Consider the following 21,034-nt stretch of genomic DNA (forward strand, 5'->3'; position numbering starts at 1 on the left):
TACAGATCACGTCCACACTTAACAAGGGCCTGCAACAAACACACGGGCCAGGCCAGCGCTACGCACCTCTATCTCGGCATAGCACTGGCCGGCGAACACGTGGCCGCCGTCCTCCACTGTGTACTGGATGATTTTTCCCGCCGAGGGCGATCTCAGCAGGGAGGGGTCGTTCTCTTTTTCAAAAACACAAGTTTTGTTCCCGATGGTGATGCGATACCTGCAGAGAGTCTGAGTCAAACGGTGTCCTGGCGCAGCAGAACACGTGATAACCACGACCTCCTCACCTGTCCACCTCTTCCTTCATGTAGGTGGTGTAGCTGCTGCCGTCGTAGGACAGCAGCAAACCCCCATCGCTTAGCCGATGGACGTCCACCTCGGCCGTGGAGCTGTTCATGATAACCACGTAGGAGTTGGGAGACTGGCGTGTCACCGTCAGGGCGTACTTGATGCCTTCGTAGATCAGCTCGACGTCCACGGTGTTGAGCAGTGTGTGCGCCGGGAGCACCTGCCCCCTGCAGGGAACACAACACGACATTTGCTTTTTTTCCTTGGAGGAACTTCAGGAAACACTCAGATGCTGACATCATTTACAAGTTCTCCAATTCTTCTTAGCCCACCCCCGTCTCATTCAGATCACTGGAAAAAAATGCAGGTTGGGCATCTACTAGGGCTTTTCCAACATTCCTGTCACTGTCATCTCATCTTTTCCCATTGGCACCCCTGACTGGTGGTTATCACCCATCCATCCATTTTCTGTACCGCTTATCCTCACGAGGGTCGCGGGAGCCAGTCTTCGGGTGGTTACACCCTGGACTGGTGGCCAGCCAATCACAGGGCACATACGTATAGACAAACATTCATACCTATGGACAATTTGGAGTCGCCAATTAACCTAGCATGTTTTTGGAATGTGGGAGGAAACCCACGCATGGGTCACCCAAACACGCTGGTTCCATCCTCCAGCCCGCTATAGTCGTCACTAATTAGTTATACTTCAATGGTCAGTCTGCGTTTTCCTTTCCGACATTTTCACTTCCTATTTTGGCAAATGTAGGCTACATATCAGGACTTCCCATCAGGAAGACTTCATATCAGTATTTCAATATTTACTGTCACATTTTCCCCATTGAAAATGAACAATTTACACATCGCCCTCTATTGGTGGAAATGTATTTTCACATTCAGGTCATCTGGTTTGATCTTCATTTAGTCAGTAGATGAACATTCCTTCAGTACAGCTGTAACTGTCTTTAACGTGGTACGTGTGAGTGACTTAGGAGTTCATTTAGCTCTACTTTGGGTATGAAAATATACCACAGCTGGTGCGGAACCCAAGGGCCACCAGCAGCGTGGAAAGTGCACAGCTATGAGTGACGTATGCTCACCTCTCCAGGGAATGCAGGAAAATGGACACGCTGTTCCGCAGATTAACATCTGCCACGTGTAGCGCTCCACTCACAATTCCCAGCATGGTGTCCGGACGTTCCGCCTGAATGAAAGCCCTTCGTTTAGCGGCACGTAAGCCCGACGTTTCTCTATATCAACAACTTAAGCACCAATGCATTCCCTGCGGCCAATCAAAAGTTTGGAGACACCTACCCATGCTGTTGAATGAGAAGGTGTGTCTAAACTTTTGACCGGTAGAGTCAAATGCTTCTCAGTTCCTCTCTGAATTTGCGCCCACCTGCATCTTCTCAGAGATGAGCCGATCCAGCCATCCTGTATCGATGCTATTATGCTGAAAGCATTCGGTTTCCAGTAGCTTGATGAGGTACTCTACCGTGGTCCTGAAGTCTCCTCTGATGGACAACTCCTTCAAAGCCACCACCATGTTACTGCAAAAGATGGACAGACGTCGCATGCGTGCAGCGGCTATCCAACCAGACAGGGAGCAGGTTGGCATCCACACTCAGTTACTTACGAGATGGCTTCTTCGCGATTCTCTCCCCAAGAGAAGCAGTGGCCAAACTGGGAGTCTGCAAACTCGTGCAAGCCTCCAGCGGCTGCGACACTGAAGTAGCCCCACACGTTCTTATTGCTGCGGAAGTTCAGCTCTTGTACAGTTCCTGAGCTCGGCTTAAAGCCCTGCAATCACACACGGCGCCGTGACAGAGTCTCACCCCTCCAAAAGATTACGCTGAGCGAGGACCTTACCTCGTCTGGATTTTCACTGGTGATGCGAGCTGCAATGACATGCCCCCGTGGGGAGGGCGCCGTCGACAGACCCTCAAAGTCGATGAGAGAGTCTCCCCAGGGCTGCTCCCCGTACAGCATCCTGATGTCTTTGATTCTGTAAAGGGGGATGCCCATTGCAATCTAGGAAAGATAGCAAAACAGCAGTTCAGAATAATACAGCAATAACAACAACAACAACAATAATAATAATACTAATTCATTAGGTACATCAGCTAGTAGGGGTGTCCGGGACTCAACATACAAACTTGTACTTATCAATAAAAAGCCTTCATTTAACAATGAAGGTGCATTTTTAAATGTTTATTGTCCCACAAATTAATGTTCAACAAAATGACTGTCAACATTTTTGGAGACCAAATAAAGCACTAATGTTATGATAATATAATAATATATTAAAATGATGCAATCGTAGATGTTGTTTGGGACATGTCTTTTCTCACATGCAACTGGTACTGTCTAACATGTGTACTGTCCACTCTAACCATGTTAAAAGTGTATTTGCAAGGTTGTAAACAGGTCTTGTACGTCTTATTTTCTCTTATTATGTCTACTATATTGGGTAATATGAGTGTAAGGTAACTATAGGGGTGTTATTTCATGTCTATGGGGCTCTAATAATGTTAAAAGTGTATTTACAAGGTTGTAAACAGGTCTTCTATGTCTTATTTTCTCTTATTATGTCTACTATATTGGGTAATAGGAGTGTAAGGGTGACTATAGGGGTGTTATTTCATGTCTATAAGGCTGTAATAATGTTAAAAGTGTATTTACAAGGTTGTAAACAGGTTTTCTACGTCTTATTTTCTATTTTTCAGTCTAATACATTGGGTAACAGGTGACTGTAGGGGTGTTATTTCATGTCTAGAGTGCTCTAATCATGTTAAAAGATGTATTTACAAGGTGACCAACAGGTTTGCTATGGTCTAACTCCACAAATATTCCATTTATAAATGAGGAATCCCACTTTTCAGGAACACAACTTTTTACTCAACTGATAAACATCACTGTAAAACGAGAGCAACAGCGACGCCCAATCAGCTTGAATGCCTTCAGCTTGACTGCTGCTGACCTAAGTACGCACACAATCCTTGGCAGCGGGCGTGCGTCACATGACCAATTGCAGCGTGCATCACTGCATTGGCAACAATGCTGGCGCACATCGCGTTGCTCTCGTGCAGTCGGTTGCCATGGAGACGGGGGAAGGGGCTAGCGGGGGCTCCTCTCATGACCAGCAATGTAATGTGCGGCAGCGTGAGAAATGCGGTCTGCTAACGGCGTGGCTAGCGAGACAGCCGAGCGCGAGTGGGAGTTGTGGGATTCACCTGAAGCTGCGCGGCGGGCAAGTTGACGTCGGCCACCATCTCCGTGCACGGGTGCTCCACCTGCAGACGCGGGTTGAGCTCCAGGAAGTAGAAGCTACCATCCTGGCTGTAGAGGTACTCCACTGTGCCCGCGCTCACATAGCCCACCATCTTGGCCAGCTTCACTGCACACTGGACAGGCAAAGCAGGTCAGAGGTCACATTCTTTTCACGACACTGCATTTTCGAAACAGTACTCGTGTTTCATCAACGTGTGTACTAGGGGTGCATGAGAATCATCAGGCCGATATGAGGGAATTATGAAGTCAATAATTGAGATAAAAAAGCTCCGATATGACATGATGATATGGGTGAGCAAATCAAGCGCTCCTTTTTTCTCCTGCCTGTGACGTTAACAGCCTATCGTGGCTTCTGCTACGCTCACTCATAAATAATTCACTTTCCCAGGAAGACATTTTGGGTGCTAGTTGTACTAAATGCTCTGTGATGAAGGAAAAAAAAACACACGGAGCACACACACACAAAAAAAACTCATCAGCCACCGGAAAAGTGCCAAAGGTTTGCCAGAGACCTCTGTGGCGTCACACCGGCTGCTCGGAGCGTGCGCCTGAATACAGTGCACCCCGCTGGGCCGCAGCAGGTGGCTCCTCCCCCTCTATACTCAGCTTCTCCTTGTAGTAGTCATGTGATGTTTCATTAGGACTCATCTACACATCCTCATTTCTTCATTCGTGCATGAACTACACTTACATCGACATCAGTTCCGAGAAGCAGAACATTTAGCGCCACATGTTCGAAAACAGATCTCTCGTACCCTTTCCATGTCCTCAAAGATATCAGACGTCGCGATGGTAGCAGGCGCCTCCTCTATGATCTTCTGATGTCGGCGCTGCACGGAACAATCTCTGCCGAACAAGGAAATGGCGTTCCCGTACTGATCGGCCAAGATCTGGACCTCCAAGTGGCGGGCGTGCTTGGCCAGCTGCATGACAAAGACGGGGGAACCTGGAACTTCTGCCTGGACCTGGAGAATCAAGTCAACATTTTGTCAATGTGGTGATTCTTTACGATGGATTCATTTTCACATACCTGTCTGAACAGGTTGGGGAAATCATCAGCCGAGTTGACCTTTCGGATGCCTTTGCCTCCCCCTCCCTCCGAGGCTTTCACCATAACGGGGAAGCCAATCTTCTCCGAAGCCTGGGGGGGTTGGAGAGCACACATTTAGCTTCTCACGGCCCGCAGGGCCTGAAGGTTCCACCTGACCAAGCGCTTACTTGCAGGCCGTCCTTCACGTCCTGGATGCAGCCAAGCTCGTACAAGTCATGGGGAACGTTGACCACTCGTTTCTTTTGGTTGCTCTCTGACCACTCCACTGTCAGACCTAGGGGGCGGGGGGGGGACACACTCGCACGTTAAAATCGTAAAAACATTTTTTGTAAAAATAATCGTATTATGACAAAGAAAACAAAATAAAGTTGTAATATATTTGTATATTTTATATATTTGTAATATATTAATATATTTATATAATATTTGCTTCTAAAACTCCGGGAATCCGGTCATAATATTCCACAAAGACCTTTTTGTAGATTATGGAAATATGAAAGGCAAATGTGGCATACCGGTGCCACTCCACGGCAAGGTTGGAATGCCAGCCGTCTGAGCCACGATGGATGAGGCAATCTTGTCCCCCAGAGCCCACATGGCCTGACTAGGAGGACCTGGCAGGAATTAAGACAGATACGGTGAGCCCAGGTAACCAGGAAGCTCAGGAATGATGAGCAAAGGAAAATGGGATCAGACCCATGAAAGCGATGCCGTGCTTATGGAGCAGCTCCGGCAGTTTGGGGTTCTCCGACGCGTGGCCCCATCCGGCCCACACAGCCTGGAAGAGCACATCAATCATGACAGCATGTTCATCCATGCCCCGCCCAATTGGGACCTCACCTGGACAGGTATTCGCTTGGCGATATCCAGAATCAGCTCCACGTTGGCGTAGTTGTTGTTGTTTGTTCCTCCTGGCACGGGCACGTAATGATCGGCCATTTTGATGTACTCTGGAAGAATCAGCCCAAATGTACAATCGTGGAACAGTCCATAGCGAGAGTCAAGCCTTCATCAGATATTTGCCCATCAAAACCTCAAATGGATGTGCTGCTACATGCACATCATTTCTTAGGGGAAACGCTTTGATCCATTTCATTTTCACATGCTGCTGGCGCCGTGCAACATGTGCTCATGAAAGTCCCGAAAGTAGATGCAAGATTCCGCTATTGGAAGGTTTGGAAGTCAACATAAGTCGTCTAAAGCAGGCATTTTGGCTTCATTCTAGCATGTCGCTTAGCAAATGTCCATCCATCCATTTTCTATGCTGCTTATCCTCACGAGGGTGGGGGTATGCTGGAGCCTATCCCAGCTGTCTATGTGGAGAGGCGGGGTCCACCCTGGACTGGTGGCCAGCCAATTGCAGGGCACAAAAGTCGCCAATGAAGCTAACATGTTTTTGGAATGGGGGAGGAAACCCACGCATGGGGAGAACATGCAGACTCCACACAGATGTCCAAGCGGAGAATCGAACGCAGGTCTTCCCGATCCCCTGACTGACTCCTGACAGTGTGACCTACATGCTAACATCAGAATCAGCCCCCAAACATTCCAGATCATTATTAGGACTGCTTATGATGATAATTGTGGCTTATGGGGAAGGAGATCTGGAAAAAAGCCAAAATATGATGGTTGCTGGTTCGCTCCTCCAATGGGGAATTGTTTTTAGAACAAAATAAAGCAGCTATTCTCTCATTATTATGATTATATAGCGTAGTAAATCTTATTCATATCGGAATCGACCTCAAACAAATCCATACTCTTTGGCCCTAATTGCTACTGACTGAGGGTGATTCGGTTCTCTGCAAAGGCTCTGTTGAGAGACGCTCCGCACTGCGCCTAAAAGCAGCTCATCCACGGGTGTGATTCCCCAGCAATGACATCAGGCTGTTGGCTGTCACCTCCAACCTGACGGCCCCCCCAGCCAGTCTGGAGGAATGTGGCTCTGCAACAGCCACCCAGCACACGGCAGAGACGCCACAAGAGAAACCAGTGTAGGTTGCTTCCAAAGCTCACCGGCATTGGCCTTCAGGTCCTCGGGGGTCACCATCACCACAAAGCGGATCGCCCGTTCGTTCCGAAACATCTCGTAAGCCCAGCGGCGAATGGAGCGCATGCACTTGACTGCTGCAATGCCGTTGTTGGCGATGAGCACCTGGGGGGAGGGGGTGGAGGGGGTCATTGACATGAAATAGTCCAAAAAGAGAGGAGCGAGTTCATCCTTTTCTACGTGTACCTTCTCGATGACCTTGTTGCCACCAAAACGGGTGACAAATTCAGCAGGGGACGCCACCGTGAAGTCCCTCTGCAGATCAATACGTCGGCGATCTCGACCTCGCTTCATCAGGTGTAGCCCGGACATGCTTGGCCTGATCAGACATCATGTATCATTACTGTGTGGGCACCCCCTCCATGCCCATGTCATGATTGGCATTTTCACCCCCAACAGACTTACATAGAAAGTATTGGATCACTGTAACACCAATCATTTGATTTATTATTGATTGATTTATTGTATTATATTATATTCATCAGTCATTCATTGAAATATACAACATAACAAAAGTTACAAATCATAAAATTAGGAATAATAATTAAATATATTTTCAAAAACTAATCTTAAAATAAGTGCCAAATAAGTTTTTGACGTGCCACATAAAAACATATGGCGGGCCAGATCCGGCCCCCGGGCCTTGACTTTGACAACTGTGATGTACAACGTCTCCTTTGGGCGTACATGAAGGGGGTCATCAGCTGGCCTCTCTTATCATCAACGCCAGCGCACGTGACTGCCAGATAAGAGCTCAACAGCCAGTGTGGACTCAGTGCACGCACACACGCACAGCCAGTGAGTGTGGACCCAGTGCACGCACACACACACTATTAGAAGTATTCCCCATGCAGGTGAGAGTGTTTCTACAGTGAGTCATGCAAAGTGAGACATTCCACATGCGAGCAAAACAAGACAAGTTTCTCCGTCTGTCAGTCCGGAAGAAGAGATGAAGGTTTTATTTATTATCTCTCTGGTTGCTATTTGGATTTTTAATGGGACATACTGACTACAACATGTCATCTGTTGAATCAAGCCCCGCCCACGAGGAGGCGAGTAGAGGGAGGAGGGGTATGCTAATGACAGGAGGGCGTGGGGGTATGTAAGCTCGTTTGGCTGGCTGCTTTCTGTGGTCTGATGTTTTTTTGGGCATGGTTGCGACACGCGAGAAAGGTCCTGCTGGGGTGAAAGAGGTGTATTGAGAGCAAGGGAGGGTAAAGGAGGGCTAAATCCTGTATTTCCATATTTCCATAACCTGATCCCGGGATCACGGGTGTCCAAAGCTTTCACCCTCAACATAGGGTACACGCTATGACGCTAACAACGTAGGGTACACGCTATGGCGCTAACAACGTAGGGTACACGCTATGGCGCTAACAACGTAGGGTACACGCTATGACGCTAACAACGTAGGGTACACGCTATGACGCTAACAACGTAGGGTGTACGCTATGACGCTAACAACGTAGGGTGTACGCTATGACGCTAACAACATAGGGTGTACGCTATGACACTAACAACGTAGGGTGTACACTATGATGCTAACAATGTATGGTACACGCTGTGATGCTAACAACATACGATATACACTATAATGCTAACAACGTAGAATACACACTATGATGCTAACAATGTAGAGTACATACTATGATGCTAACAATGTAGAGTACATACTATGATGCTAACAACATGCGGTACACGCTACAATGCTAACAACGTGCAGTATACGCCATGAAGCTAACAATGTACAGTACACACTATGATGCTAACAACGTATGGTACACACTACGATGCTTACGACATACGGTACGCGCTGGCGCTAACAACATACGGTACACACTACGAAGCTAACAACGTACAGTATACACTATGATGCTAACAATATAGAGTATACACTATGGTGCTAATGTAAGGTATACACTATAATGCTAACAATGTACAGTATACAATATGACGCTAACAACGTAGAGTATAAACTATGGTGCTAACAACGTACAGTACACACTATGACGCTAACAACACAGAGTATACACTATGATGCTAACACTTTTTTCTCTTAATATTTTCACTTCATTCATGTTAAATTAATGACGATTTTTGCTGGGGTTTTTTAGTTTTCTTGTTAAATAACATTATTAGATTGTACCGTGGCCCAATCAAAAAACAGCCACTGGCTGCAAGTGGCCCCTGGGCCGCAGTTTGGATATCCTTGACATAAAGAGTGGAATGAAGTCATTCCTAAGATGGAATGAAAATGTTATTATATCCTATTTGGTGCCAGGCCATTAAAAGCCCAGAAAGGGATGCTTTAGTGACTGCTTTATTAGCGAGTGCGGTTTATCACCTGAGATTGTGCATGGAGGCGTCAACGTGCTCAAAGCAGGCTTCGTACGTGCTGTCGGAGCTCCCGGACGACGGTGATGAGGAACGCCCCTCCTTCTCCTCCAGCTGCACGTCCGGCTTCCCCTGGATTTCATCCTCGGAGTTCTCCTCCGACACGGAGCCCACCATGAAGTGGGAGTGCAGCGCCGCTATAGCCGGGTGCTTCTTGGGAGCACCGTCCTGCTGCGCCATGGTCCCGCGACACGCACAGGCTGCAACCGCTTGATGAAAACAAAGAAGAAGACACGTTCAACACTCGTAAGGCACTCTCCTTCCTTTCACATGCTCCAAAAGCAGCATCATGTGGATAAGAAAGGAAATGATGGAAAAAGTGGCCACTCGGCCTGGGATGATGATAAATGGATCACAATCATTGAACATGCCGTGGATAATCAATATAATCATCAATATACGTGTCTGGCAGGGAAAGGGTTCAGCATCTTGCCGCGCTTGTTCTGTAGAACAACGGCATGGACGGAGTGAGACCTTTTGTCAGTCATACAGTCCCTTTGTGTGAGTGGGTGGAGGCGGGGCCGTGAGCATACACACAGTGTCTAACATAGTAGAAATAAAATGATTAGATTGCGATATATTGTTGTATATTTGTACTTCTATGTGAAGTAATATTAAAATCTCATCTCGTACAGCCAATCTGGTGTTGTATCTCGGAGTCCCCCAATATGTCCATGTCTTTTCAGCAGCCAGGATCTGGATCAGGGTCAGCGTCAGGATAAGGGTCAGGGTCAGGATGGTGTTTGTCTGCTTGCTCAAGTGAGTTGCTTCAGAGTTTGACGATTGACGCAACGCAGTAACCCGTCATGGCCTGTCTGAAGCTTACACAAGCTAGCTAACACCACTGCGTACTGCGTACTTTGAAGATGAAAGTACGGCATATGAATCAGCCCTTCTTTGTGCTATTAAAGTGTGGGGTCACCCCGGGCTCGATGTGAGCATATCATCATCATGGACCACCGGTGGTCTGCGGTGTGAAACACACCTCACCGCCTACCTGCCTGTTTGCCACAGACACCTGCTGGAAGGACCAGAAAAACAAGCAGAGCATTTGGCTGTTAAAACCCAGGCATCCATCACCGAATGGTGCGTGTAAACCCATGCGGTACATTCCACATTAGACACATTACCAGACGGGCTGTCGGCTAGCTGTGCGTCCAAACACTCAACTCATGTTAGCGTTTTAGCGTGACATGATAAGCGCCTTTAGCACAGGCATTTAGCAAAAGCTAAAACTGCTGTCATACAGTAGCTGAGCTGCCGGTGCACCGCTGGGTTGTACTAACCGGTAGATGATGAACAGCAAGATTAGGAAGCTCACCATGCAAGTCAACTCACCGTTGGAGATAAACCGACACGCAATAGTGACGAGTGGCAACAAAAAACTCAATCAATGACTGGAGTGGAAAAGACATCCATGTGTCCGCAGCGGATGAGGAGGAGAGAAGAAGAATCACATCATGATGAGGTCACGCTTCCCCGTCAGAGGGATTCAACGCCAGAGAGTGGGGCGATGTGACGATCCTCCAGCGGGTTTACTCCTGGACGTTCACCTCTAACCCCACCAGCTTCCGGTATAGAAATAGGTAGGATAGAATGAGTTCACGCTTGTTGTCGCTGGCCATATGCTACTAAGCAGTCACCATGACGTTAATCCACTTTGATTTATTTTTCTGTGTTTTAGACAAAAAAATCCAATATTTTAAAAATAAAACAACATTGTTGTTTATATTTTATACATTTCAAATTTCTAATTTGTTAAAAATGCTTTAACCGTTCGAGAACAAAAAATAGTATATTTAAATAACCGTTCGAAAATAAATGCCTAAAAAAATATTTGGATAAAGGAACGATTGACAAAACAATAAAACTGTTTACTTCAAGACGATTCGGCGTATCTATTTAATCTACATCTAGAAAGGCCTGTCTAGAGCGAACCAATCACATTGCAGAGGCGTTTCTGTGGGCGGGTTTTGAAAGAATCTTAAAACCGATCCCGAAAGTAATCTCTCTGTACGATGAGCGGTGTGTACACAAATGTGTATGTCTGTGGGAACGCCACAAAAATGTTCGAATGCTGCGTCTGAAGCGAAAGTCGTGAAAGTATCAAATATAGGAGGTAATACATTACTTTAAAAAAACAGTCGGAGCATTTCAATATCATGCCCCAGTTTGCCAAAGAATATTGGTAGATTCCAGAAGTCAGCAACGTCTGACGTCATCAGAAATATCAGAAACATCACAAATAAATTGTCGTTAATATACTGCAAAGGTACTCGAGTGGGGCTTTATGGAAATATTCTCTTCTTGTATCAAACGATGAAATATGTTGTTTTGTCAAGTCAATTGTAGTAAACACCGTCCGTACTGTTATATTCCACCAGATGGCACGCTAGTGTAGTGTAGTGGAGGAGTTCATTAAAATTGGCTTTCAGATGAGTCCTCATTGTCGCAAATAAGTCAACAAACTCGCAGTTTTTTCAGTTTGTGTAGTCCTTTCACACTTTTTGTTCAACGTGGAGGCCTTAACTCGCTAAACTACAAGTAAAATAAACCAGGAAAATCACATTTTATTGTTAATTCTCTATGAAGGAGTGCGGGTTGTGAGGTAAACAAATGGCATACACCTTTGAGTAGGAAAATGTTTACCACATACTGAACTTTTTCCCTCTAATGTAACTTTTTGTTGATCATTCAGCTGTAAAGTTGTTGTAGTCCCCCCCCCACACACACACCTTCCAAACCACCAGACCTCCCCAGAAGTGTGAGAGGTTTTCTGCCGGCTGCCAACTTGACTGTTGACCTGCTTGCCACGTTTCCAAGCCAGTGGACATGTTCTCTCAGTATGTAGCTAAGCTCAGCCAGGGAGAAAATCCACACAACTGCACATGCATGGGAGGTTCTTTCAGCTCTTGGGAGGCCACCAACAACTACTTTTCTATCATGCCATGAATATTTGGTCATAAACTGGAAAAGAGGCACAGTGAAATGTGTCTGAATTCCACATGCACATTTGTACCTTGTTTACCAGCCTGAAGTAGAAACTCTAGGGTCCCAGCATCGTGTGGTCTGCAGTCCATGGCTTTAATCGAAGTGATGGTCGCCTCATGACAACAAGACAATATATGAGCTTCTTGACTTTCTTTGTGACACACACACACACATCTCCTGAGTTTGCGTTTGAGTGCACAGTGCTGCTAAAAGAATGTGTGCGAGTGGCCTCACCATCCTTTGGCAGCTTCAGCAATGATCACTTGCTGTGGTCATTGTGTTGTAACAACAGGAATATTCACATCATTGTACAAAATGGTCCAAAAAACCTGCATCTTATGGCCCTGACACAGAGTGCCCCTCCCACCCTCATTTTTCACACAGGATTGATAGGACTAATCTTGGAAAAAAAGTCTTTACACAAGAGTGAACGCTGTTAGGAGTAGAGAACAACAATATATATATATATATATATATATATATATATATATATATAGTTATATATAGAGATTATATTTATATATATAATAACAATATATATATAGTTATTATACATATAAATATAATATATATACATTATATATATATATATATATGTATATATATGTATATAAAATGTCACATCAGATGAATCGGTTTTCAAATAAATTAATCATGATTAATCACTATTTGAAATATGTTCATTTGCACTGTTTCGTTTACAGAAGGATAAATGACAGGACAGGATTATAAATATTTGCATTTGAGCTGTCATAGGATTCCATTTTTAAATTAATCTATTTTCAAATTAATTAAAAATTCAAAAATTAAAAATGTTCGAATATGTCTGAAATATGCAGCTTATACTGCATTATTTAAACAGAAGGATAAATAACAAGACATGATTATGCATATCGGAATAAGGACTGCCAAATGATCACAATTTCTAATCTAATCAGATCAACCTGTTTTTAAATGAATTAACCATGATTAATCATCATTTTCAAAATATGCAGTTTTTACTGTATTATTTAAACAGAAGGCTAAATAACAGGACGTGATTATGTATATCCTACTGAGGACTGCCGAATGATAATTTCTACTTGAATACTATGAATCCGTTTTTAATTGAATTAATCATGATTAATCCCCACGTGCAACTGTAAATGTGTGAAATATGTCCATTATTGACTGCATCTTGTAAACAGAAAGATAAATGACCAGACAAGATTCTACATATTTGCATTCGGGATGTCAAATGATTACAATGTTTACGCACTCTCCCAGTTTTTAAATGAATTGTGATTAATCACCATTTGAATATATCTGAAATATGTTTAACTGAATTGGAGTTGTCACACAATGACATTTTTAACTAATGAACTGTGATTAATCACCTGTTGCAAGTATGTCTGAAATGTGCCAATTTTGACTTGACTTGATGAGAAGAAAGTATTTGTTATTATGTATTTGGATGCACCAACAGCTGGGAATGTAAACTAAGGTAAAGACACACCATCTCCGTCTCAGCATGAGTTTGCCCAACACCAGTCTGTAGTAGCAGAACATGGGATGCTGGGAGTGTCAGTGAATGACCCACGTGGTGGTGTGGTGAGGATGAGGAAGTGGTGTTGGGTGACTTGCTGATACGTACAGTACACCGTGTTGGATGGAACGCTGCTGTTGATGTCCTAAGGTAGCCATAAGACTGCGTGGCGGTGGGGACGCTACACTGTGCCTCCGTCTGCCGCCCTAACAGAGAGGTGCGGCTGCCAGGATAGCCACGCATTAAGGATGCTAAAACATGTAGCATAATAAGAGTTATTGCTACATATCTGTTACAGTGAACAGTGTCGTGCTGTTTTGACGTGAGTGAGCGTTGAACATAACATACATTGTGCTGTCACTGAAATCTGCATGAACATGGAGAAATATTTACAGCAGCGGTGGAACTGATTGATCAAGTCCAATGTCTCGTACACCCTTGAGTTCCTCAGAGGGAGCTTTGACATCGAGCAGGTCAGTCTGCTGCCTCCCGGCCTGGTCAGTACTCTGATTGTCAGACGCGGGACCGGACTCTCGGTTGGACCATTTGGAGCGTCCGGATTTAGCCGAGCTAGAACTCGCTGTCAGCGGCTCGTGGCTTGAGGCAGCAGCCGGTGGCACCTGATAAGGGCTGATACGCAACCACGGAAGGGTGCTGTGAAAGGAGCGGTTTCGTAAGAAGGCTGAGGTTGTTGAAGCGGGCGTCATGGCGGCCGGCGATGCTACGTAGCTCCATGGGTGGGACAGCAATCCTCCAAACGCTGGCAGTGAGATTCCCTGTTTGAAGAAATACAACAAATATTTCTTCATTCATCTCATCCATGTTTTCTTAGTCGCTTCATCTGAAGCTTGTTGTTGCGATTAATCGATAATCAGTTCAACCCTGGATGGACCTAATCAATGTGAACCAAACACAAACAGATTTTACATTTAAAAAACTATTCATGGCATCCAAAAATAATTGCTGATTAATTGGATAATGGATTAATCATTGATTAATCATTGAGCCCTAAAGAATAACATGTACAGCTAACAAATTACAATGTGAGGGGATCATGGTGCAGCCTGTAAGCCTAGCCCACAAGCGGTCGTACGCTCGGCCTCTGTGCAAGAAAATGCAAGAAAGGCAGCAATGGCGTGCACGTGACACGCTGATTTTGGATTTTTCCGACTTGCGGGGTCCGCATTTGCATCGTGAGCCATGCGTGCACCCCACATACGTAATTACTGCAGCTAACGCAGGTTCGGATGTTTCTTATATCCTCCAGGCCTGTCCAGATCTTACTCCTTATTGGTCACCACAACTACGTTCTCCACAAACAGACTTTTCATTTGAGGAAGGCCAAAAATCACATGCCAAATAATCGTAACAACCTAGCCTAGTCAGCTCGCGCTGGAGGTTAGCAGGCTAGCGCTGGGGGTTAGCAGGCAAGCGCTGGAGATGTCTACATGACCCGCACTGCTTGCCTCTCGCCTGGGAGCTAGTGCTTTTGCAACTATGGTGCGTTCAAGGACCAACAGTTGATGAAAAAGATGCTCAGTGAAGCACGCCAGATGCCCCCCCTTGTGTTAATCCCACCCAAGTGGGTGCGCAGACTGAGCTGCTCACGAAATTTGCAAAGTGCACTGGCCACACCCCTTTGGGGTGGTGTAGGCGTGGCAAAAGGCAGGTGCGCTCTGCCTGCGTCTGGTCTACAAAATTAGAGCCCGATGTGTTTTCAGAGAAAAACAAGATATTTGGGATTAAAACAAAAAACTATATGTGCTTTAACAAAAATCCACACCTATGTGGGAACATGAATGCTGACATAAGGCACGTGTCCAAATACATGGAGGTACAGCGTTCAACACACCTGAGCCAGGTGAAGCAGGAATGGAGATGAGGAGGCGAGGCTTTGAGACCCGCCTCTGTGTTCTGTGTCGTTCAATCCAGAGAAGGAGGAAAGCAGATGTCCCACGGAGTGAAAAGCCCCCGTCTTCAGCGACAACTGTCCTGGGTGGAACAACAAAGGCGACCCGAGCTCAAAACAGCTGGAGCGAGCCACAGTCGGCAGATGTGTCCATGAGCGTTGTGTTTCCGTAGACATGAGAGGCGGATCTGTCGGGCCATCTTTGAGTTTGCTACGTGAGGGGTCCATGCCCGCCGAGAGCGCTGGATCCTCTGTGTCCGTCTTCACACTGAAGACTGAAGACTCAGCCCAAGAACTGCTGACTTCACCCGCATCCTCCCTTGGCAGCTCAATATCTGAATCGCTTCCAGCGTTCTCATCTGTTGGGAACATGTGATTGGGAGTGAAAACGGTCATGTCAGATGATGTAATCACAGTCGGGCCTCACAGCATCACTGTTCGATTATCCTTCCTCGCTATAGCGCCGTTTTCCCCAAGCTGTTTGGTGCCAGACTATGGTCTATGATTCGTCAAAGAAATGGACAGACAAGTTATATGTGCTCACTAGGTGGCAGTAATGACATTAGCTTACATGACATTACCTTAACACAGTTCCACACCATAAAATGAAAAAATGTTCTCCTCCCATCCTGTGTGGAAGTGGTATGTTTTTGGCTTCTTACGCTTAAAATAAATATACTGCTTAGCATGCTAGTGGCCATCTTGAGTCCCTGCAGCATCAGAGTTGCAATGTGTGTGAACACTGAATGACAGCAGTGTCTAATGATGTTAAAAGGCGTATTTAGAAGGTCATCAACAGGTTTTCTATGCTCTAACTACAAATGTATTCTATGTATTAAGATTGAATACTATGTCACAGACATTCATTGAACGCCTATAAACCAGTGAACCGCGATAAGCGAAGCACGACTGCACATAGCTCCACGGTGAAAAAGCACGGCAGCGTGATGGCACAGCAACTTGTGGTTGGGATCTACTCTGAACAACTTAGCCGGCTGTGTTGTTGTTGAGTCCATTATTCATGTCCCTGCAAACACGCTGGGTGACGCCCTGTCAGACTCATGATGCACGCAATGCCTGCATCCACACACCCGTGGGCATAACATGAAAGACTCCTCATTGATGAATTAAATATTTTGGTAATAGGATCATAGAAAACCTGTTTTTTAACACGATTAGAGCCCTCTAGACATGAAATAACACCCCTATAGTCACCTTTACACTCCTGTTAAACAGTATAGCAAAAATAATTGGGGAAGATAAGGCATAAATAAGAGCTACATACGTCTTGTGCTTGTATGTGTTGCTGTAAATGTGTTCCAGTGTTAGAAGAGCTGACTGGGGCAGGAAGTGACGTCAAGGGTGGAGAGTTTTAGCTGGGCGTAGGTTACAGCGACAAGAGTGGCCCCTGTGTTTGTTTGGGATCATTGTGTCTGTTGTGAGACGACTGAAAGCTGCAATAAAAGCCATCAGGTCTGGTGCTTGTGTGTCTCAGACGCATCTATTGACTACAATCTATTATCTACAATACTGCATATGAGTATGAATGCTCTACTGAATGCCTAATATTTCTTTTTAAGCTTGAAAATTCATTTGGGTAAAAAGATGTGTCAAATGAGCTTTGACATGCATACTAGTAGGAGGCTGTTTTTATGAATTTTGAATGTTTTGAAAAAGCATGATAAGAGGGAAGTTGTGAAACTTGAAGCACAACGTGGCTAGGGATTACTGTATTGTGGTATATATTATATTGTTATCGCAGGATATTGATTGTTTGGTCATCACTTTGTCAAGCAATGGAGGCAATAATGGCATGCAGGACACAGCTGCAACCAGCAGAGGTGCTGTCTATCCGGTCTTACGATAAAGCTACATCACAGTCTCCGGGGTTCAGCTAGGTTGCGTTCCAAACACAGGGTCATGTTGTGTCGAGAATGCACACAGGGAAAGAAAAGCTATGGTGTCACCTTGACCGTTTGGCCTGGACGTGGTAGCCCAGTATCGCTGAGGAGAATAAAATGGGTCACTGGTGCCAGGCTGGTCCCACGAGTCGTCTGAATCTGTTTTGTTCTCCGGCAGCGGGGATATGCTGAAAGGATTGTTCCTGCAGATAGGGAGATAGAGATGGGGGGTTTCAAGGCAACCAAGAGTTCTGTGCTTCCACATCCACGCAGGCTGACCTCTTTTCTCGTCTTCCATTGCCCGTGTCCCTGAATCCTTTGGCGAAGGGGTTGTTGTCGATTTTCAGCTGCGTGATCTTGTCAGGAGAAGATAACGGATGAGTGACTCGATGAAGTGGATACCTGAGCACAATGCTGGAGGCAGACAGCCACCGGCCCATATCGGCCGAGGTGCAGTACCTTCTCGTTTTGGTAAGCGGTGACGGCGATGAACTCCGTCTCTGGGAAGACGTACGTCAGGAAGGTGCTGTATGGAAGCTTCATGATGTCGTTGGCTCGCACGATGTGGAACCTGGGCTGGTATTTATGCATGGAATTCAGAATGGTCTAAGGAAGCAAAGATGAGTACGTTAGAAGGAGCATGTGACGCCATCGGACGTACAAGGCGACGTACGAATCCGTGCTTATCCGATACGTTGTTGGTGAGTTTGAGTTTATGGAAGGCGACGGCTCTGCTCATCCACTGCTCCCCCTTGGATGGACTGTCGGGATGGATGTACATGCGCTTCGGCATCTCCGGGTCGGCTTTCCCAGCCACGATCCAGCGGGAGTTGTGAAACTTGTATCGGAAGTCATCCACGGAGACGATGTCCATCAGCAGGATGTACTTGGATGTTTTGTCAAGGCCACTGACCTTTACTTTGAAAGCCGGGAACATCCTCCTGCAACAACCCATTTCTGAGATGAGATTTACCTCCTTTTCTGCCTTATACCAACTTTATTTGTCCAGCACAATTCATACAAAAGGACATTGAAACAGAAACGATCATTCACATCAAATCAAACATAAAATTATTCTCAACGGGCAGTCACATATTTTGGAAAGCATGCAGAGATGAGATGAGATAAGATAAGGCCTACATATTCCATCTCTGCTTTGGCATAAAGAACATTATTCATATCTACTTCACTCTTTGCTCTTTTGTTTTTTGTATTTTCCAAATATTTCTACTTTTTTCTTAGATGATCTTTGTAAATTTCCTTCTCCTAATATTATGACTTTATTCCGAAAATATCACATTTTCCACAAAATCATTTTGCCTTTAATATTTCAACTGGATGCTAATAAAAAAATCTCATAATATTATGGGTTTATTCTCATTTAGAATTGTTTGGATACAAGTTTTTTCTCTGAAGTTTTGACTTTATTCTCGGAAACTTCCATCTGTTTTTTCCATTTCCACTGCCAATATTTTTCTTAGAATTATGACATTATTTCCAGAATATATTCACTTTATTCTCCTAACATTAGCACTTTCCCCAAATTCATTTTCCAAAAATGGCAACTTTTTTTTGTTAGTTGGTTTCTCCCAATGCATTTCTTATATTTCAGGTTATGTTTCTAAAGTGATTTTATTTCCCCTCATATATATTATTATTATTGTCAAATTAGGACTTTTTTCTCTTGATAGTTTCACTTTATTCTTGTACACTTACTGCTCATCTTTCCATCTTTCCGCTCATCTTTTCCTGTTTTTTTGTACTACCCCTGCTAATATACTTTTAGAATGTGCCGTGGGCCAAAAAAACCCAGCAAATAGGCTGTGCCGCACTTTGGACACCTGTGTACTAAAAATCATTCCATAAACCAATTCAGTGAAAGTTGTCTTATGCACACAAAAGAAAAGCCATGATTAGAAGTTAGCCAGTTGTCCAAATGGTTGGAAAACAGAATATGTGCCAACAAAGACTGACCTTCCTGATTTAGTGATAACCATCTCCGTTCCCATTTTGTGAAACTCCTTCCATAAATCCTTGGAGTCCAGCGTGACTTTGGGGTCGTCGCTCAGGTTCCTCGAGGGGCGCAGCGGGGTGGCTTGGGGCTGCCGACTCAGAGCGGCGTGCGCCCCCGCCTCGGAGCTCGCCGGCCGGCGCTCAGCCTCCGCACGGGACGCCGCCAAGTTCGTGACGCACGGCGCGGGGTGGAAGGAAGGCTGCGCGGCGGAGAGTGAGGCAGGCGAGGGCAGGCTTGGTCGCTGGGCTTGGAAATGATAATGAGCCATGGCGACCGTTTCCCCGTCAAAGCGGGCAGGAGGAGCCCGGGCCACCGACACGCACAGCACGCACGTTCATATCCAGAAGTGCAAGCTAACACCTCCAAACATCCAAACTCCAGGGAAGCTTCGGCAGGACAGGACAAGACGGCCAAGCAAAGGCTAAAGTAGTTCTGGACTGAAGTGGGCGGAGTTCCACAGCCGTGACTTGAGGGGCACTTGTTACACTCGCATGGAAAATGTCTTATTTATGATGACTGGCAATAAAAATGTGGTTTTTAACGCTTGTCCACATGCACTGGAGGGGAGACTCTTAACGGTGATTCCATCCGCTCGGTTTCCTTTTTTCATATGCATACAGTCCTCATAGTTAATACATTGAATCTATTTGTGGTTAGAGCATAGAAAACCTGTTGATCACTTTATAAACCCAGTTTTTAAGATTATTGTTTATTATTAGACATGAAATAACACGCTTATAGTCATCTTTACACTCCTGTTATTGCTCCTGCTGGGACTCGAGATTAGCAAGCTAGCGAGCTAGCAAGCTAACAAGCTCACCACTTAGCTTCAAATGTATTTCTTCAAAACTTAAGACGCCAAAAACTCACCACTTTGGCATGGGATGGCAGAATTCTTTATCTTTTTAAAAATCTTCTACGTGTGGGACTCACCATGGCTGCCTTCACAACTTCTTGGTGTTAAGGTAATGTCATGTAAGCTAATGTAGCAATTCTTTGTCTCATTACTGCCGCCTAGTGACCACAACGCTACATGTTGTATCACTTGTCTTTTCACTAGTAACAGACCATAAGTATCACCAAACAGCCATCATTTCATCATCCTTTCATGTCTGAAAAAACTGCAATATTGCAGCAACTCACTATCAACTATCAAATGCCACAATTTGATCTTAAACTTTGTAAACATTAGATTGAAAACAGTATATTTACACAAAAATACACACACAAGTAGTCTCAGAGAGGCCACTCACAAATGCGGGCTATGCTGTCATCCCTCACCACTTAGTGCTTCCAATTCTAGCACGGCTTCTCAAAAATATATTCATGAATAAATCATTGCTGCTTCATGCTTGACTACTATTGAAGTCATATTGTCTATATGTGCCCTGTGATTGGCTGGCCACCAGTCCACGGTGGACCCCGCCTCTCGCCCGAAGACAGCTTGGATAGGCTCCAGCATGCTTGCGACCCTTGTGAGGATAAGCGGTAGAAAATGAATGAATGAATGAATGTCTACAATCCTGGATAGTATAATCGTAAAGGTGACTATAGGGGTGTTATTATATGCCTATATGTTAAAAAGTACTTTTAAGGAGGTGCCACATTTATGTCTTATATGCCATA

At 45.1% G+C, this 21,034-nt stretch overlaps 2 protein-coding genes across 7 annotated transcripts in view; both read right to left on the bottom strand.

Moving 5' to 3' along the window:
* Positions 1-10,622, bottom strand: part of acaca (acetyl-CoA carboxylase alpha) — a 35,890-nt gene extending 25,268 nt beyond the window's left edge. For all 5 annotated transcript variants that reach the window (XM_058078552.1, XM_058078550.1, XM_058078549.1 and 2 more), the window contains exons 1-17: positions 10,407-10,622; positions 9,019-9,277; positions 6,861-6,993; positions 6,641-6,779; positions 5,468-5,577; positions 5,324-5,405; positions 5,143-5,241; positions 4,795-4,901; positions 4,607-4,717; positions 4,332-4,541; positions 3,519-3,689; positions 2,155-2,316; positions 1,922-2,085; positions 1,685-1,835; positions 1,386-1,489; positions 285-512; positions 67-217 (exon numbers count right to left, since the gene is read on the bottom strand). In XM_058078552.1, coding sequence (XP_057934535.1) covers positions 67-217; positions 285-512; positions 1,386-1,489; positions 1,685-1,835; positions 1,922-2,085; positions 2,155-2,316; positions 3,519-3,689; positions 4,332-4,541; positions 4,607-4,717; positions 4,795-4,901; positions 5,143-5,241; positions 5,324-5,405; positions 5,468-5,577; positions 6,641-6,779; positions 6,861-6,993; positions 9,019-9,248 — 2,352 coding nt within the window. In that variant the 5' untranslated portion in view covers positions 9,249-9,277; positions 10,407-10,622. The remainder of the gene's footprint in view (positions 1-66; positions 218-284; positions 513-1,385; positions 1,490-1,684; positions 1,836-1,921; positions 2,086-2,154; positions 2,317-3,518; positions 3,690-4,331; positions 4,542-4,606; positions 4,718-4,794; positions 4,902-5,142; positions 5,242-5,323; positions 5,406-5,467; positions 5,578-6,640; positions 6,780-6,860; positions 6,994-9,018; positions 9,278-10,406) is intronic.
* A 692-nt stretch (positions 10,623-11,314) lies between these two features.
* Positions 11,315-20,668, bottom strand: LOC131132695 (T-box transcription factor TBX2b-like). Of its 2 annotated transcripts, none has more exons than XM_058078559.1 (7): positions 20,279-20,668; positions 18,068-18,335; positions 17,854-18,000; positions 17,674-17,750; positions 17,461-17,597; positions 15,437-15,852; positions 11,315-14,360 (listed from the first exon to the last, which is right to left on the bottom strand). In XM_058078559.1, exons 1-7 carry the CDS (start codon positions 20,287-20,289, stop codon positions 13,974-13,976), a joined length of 1,443 nt encoding a protein of 480 aa, XP_057934542.1. In that variant the 5' UTR covers positions 20,290-20,668; the 3' UTR covers positions 11,315-13,973. The 2 variants fall into 2 exon arrangements, with proteins under 2 accessions (XP_057934542.1, XP_057934541.1); XM_058078558.1 differs by lacking the exon at positions 20,279-20,668 and adding an exon at positions 19,369-20,088 and having other exon boundaries at positions 11,316-14,360.
* Positions 20,669-21,034: the final 366 nt, after the last annotated feature.

The sequence above is a fragment of the Doryrhamphus excisus genome, chromosome 7 (assembly GCF_030265055.1).
Source record: "Doryrhamphus excisus isolate RoL2022-K1 chromosome 7, RoL_Dexc_1.0, whole genome shotgun sequence".
Lineage (NCBI taxonomy): Eukaryota > Metazoa > Chordata > Actinopteri > Syngnathiformes > Syngnathidae > Doryrhamphus > Doryrhamphus excisus.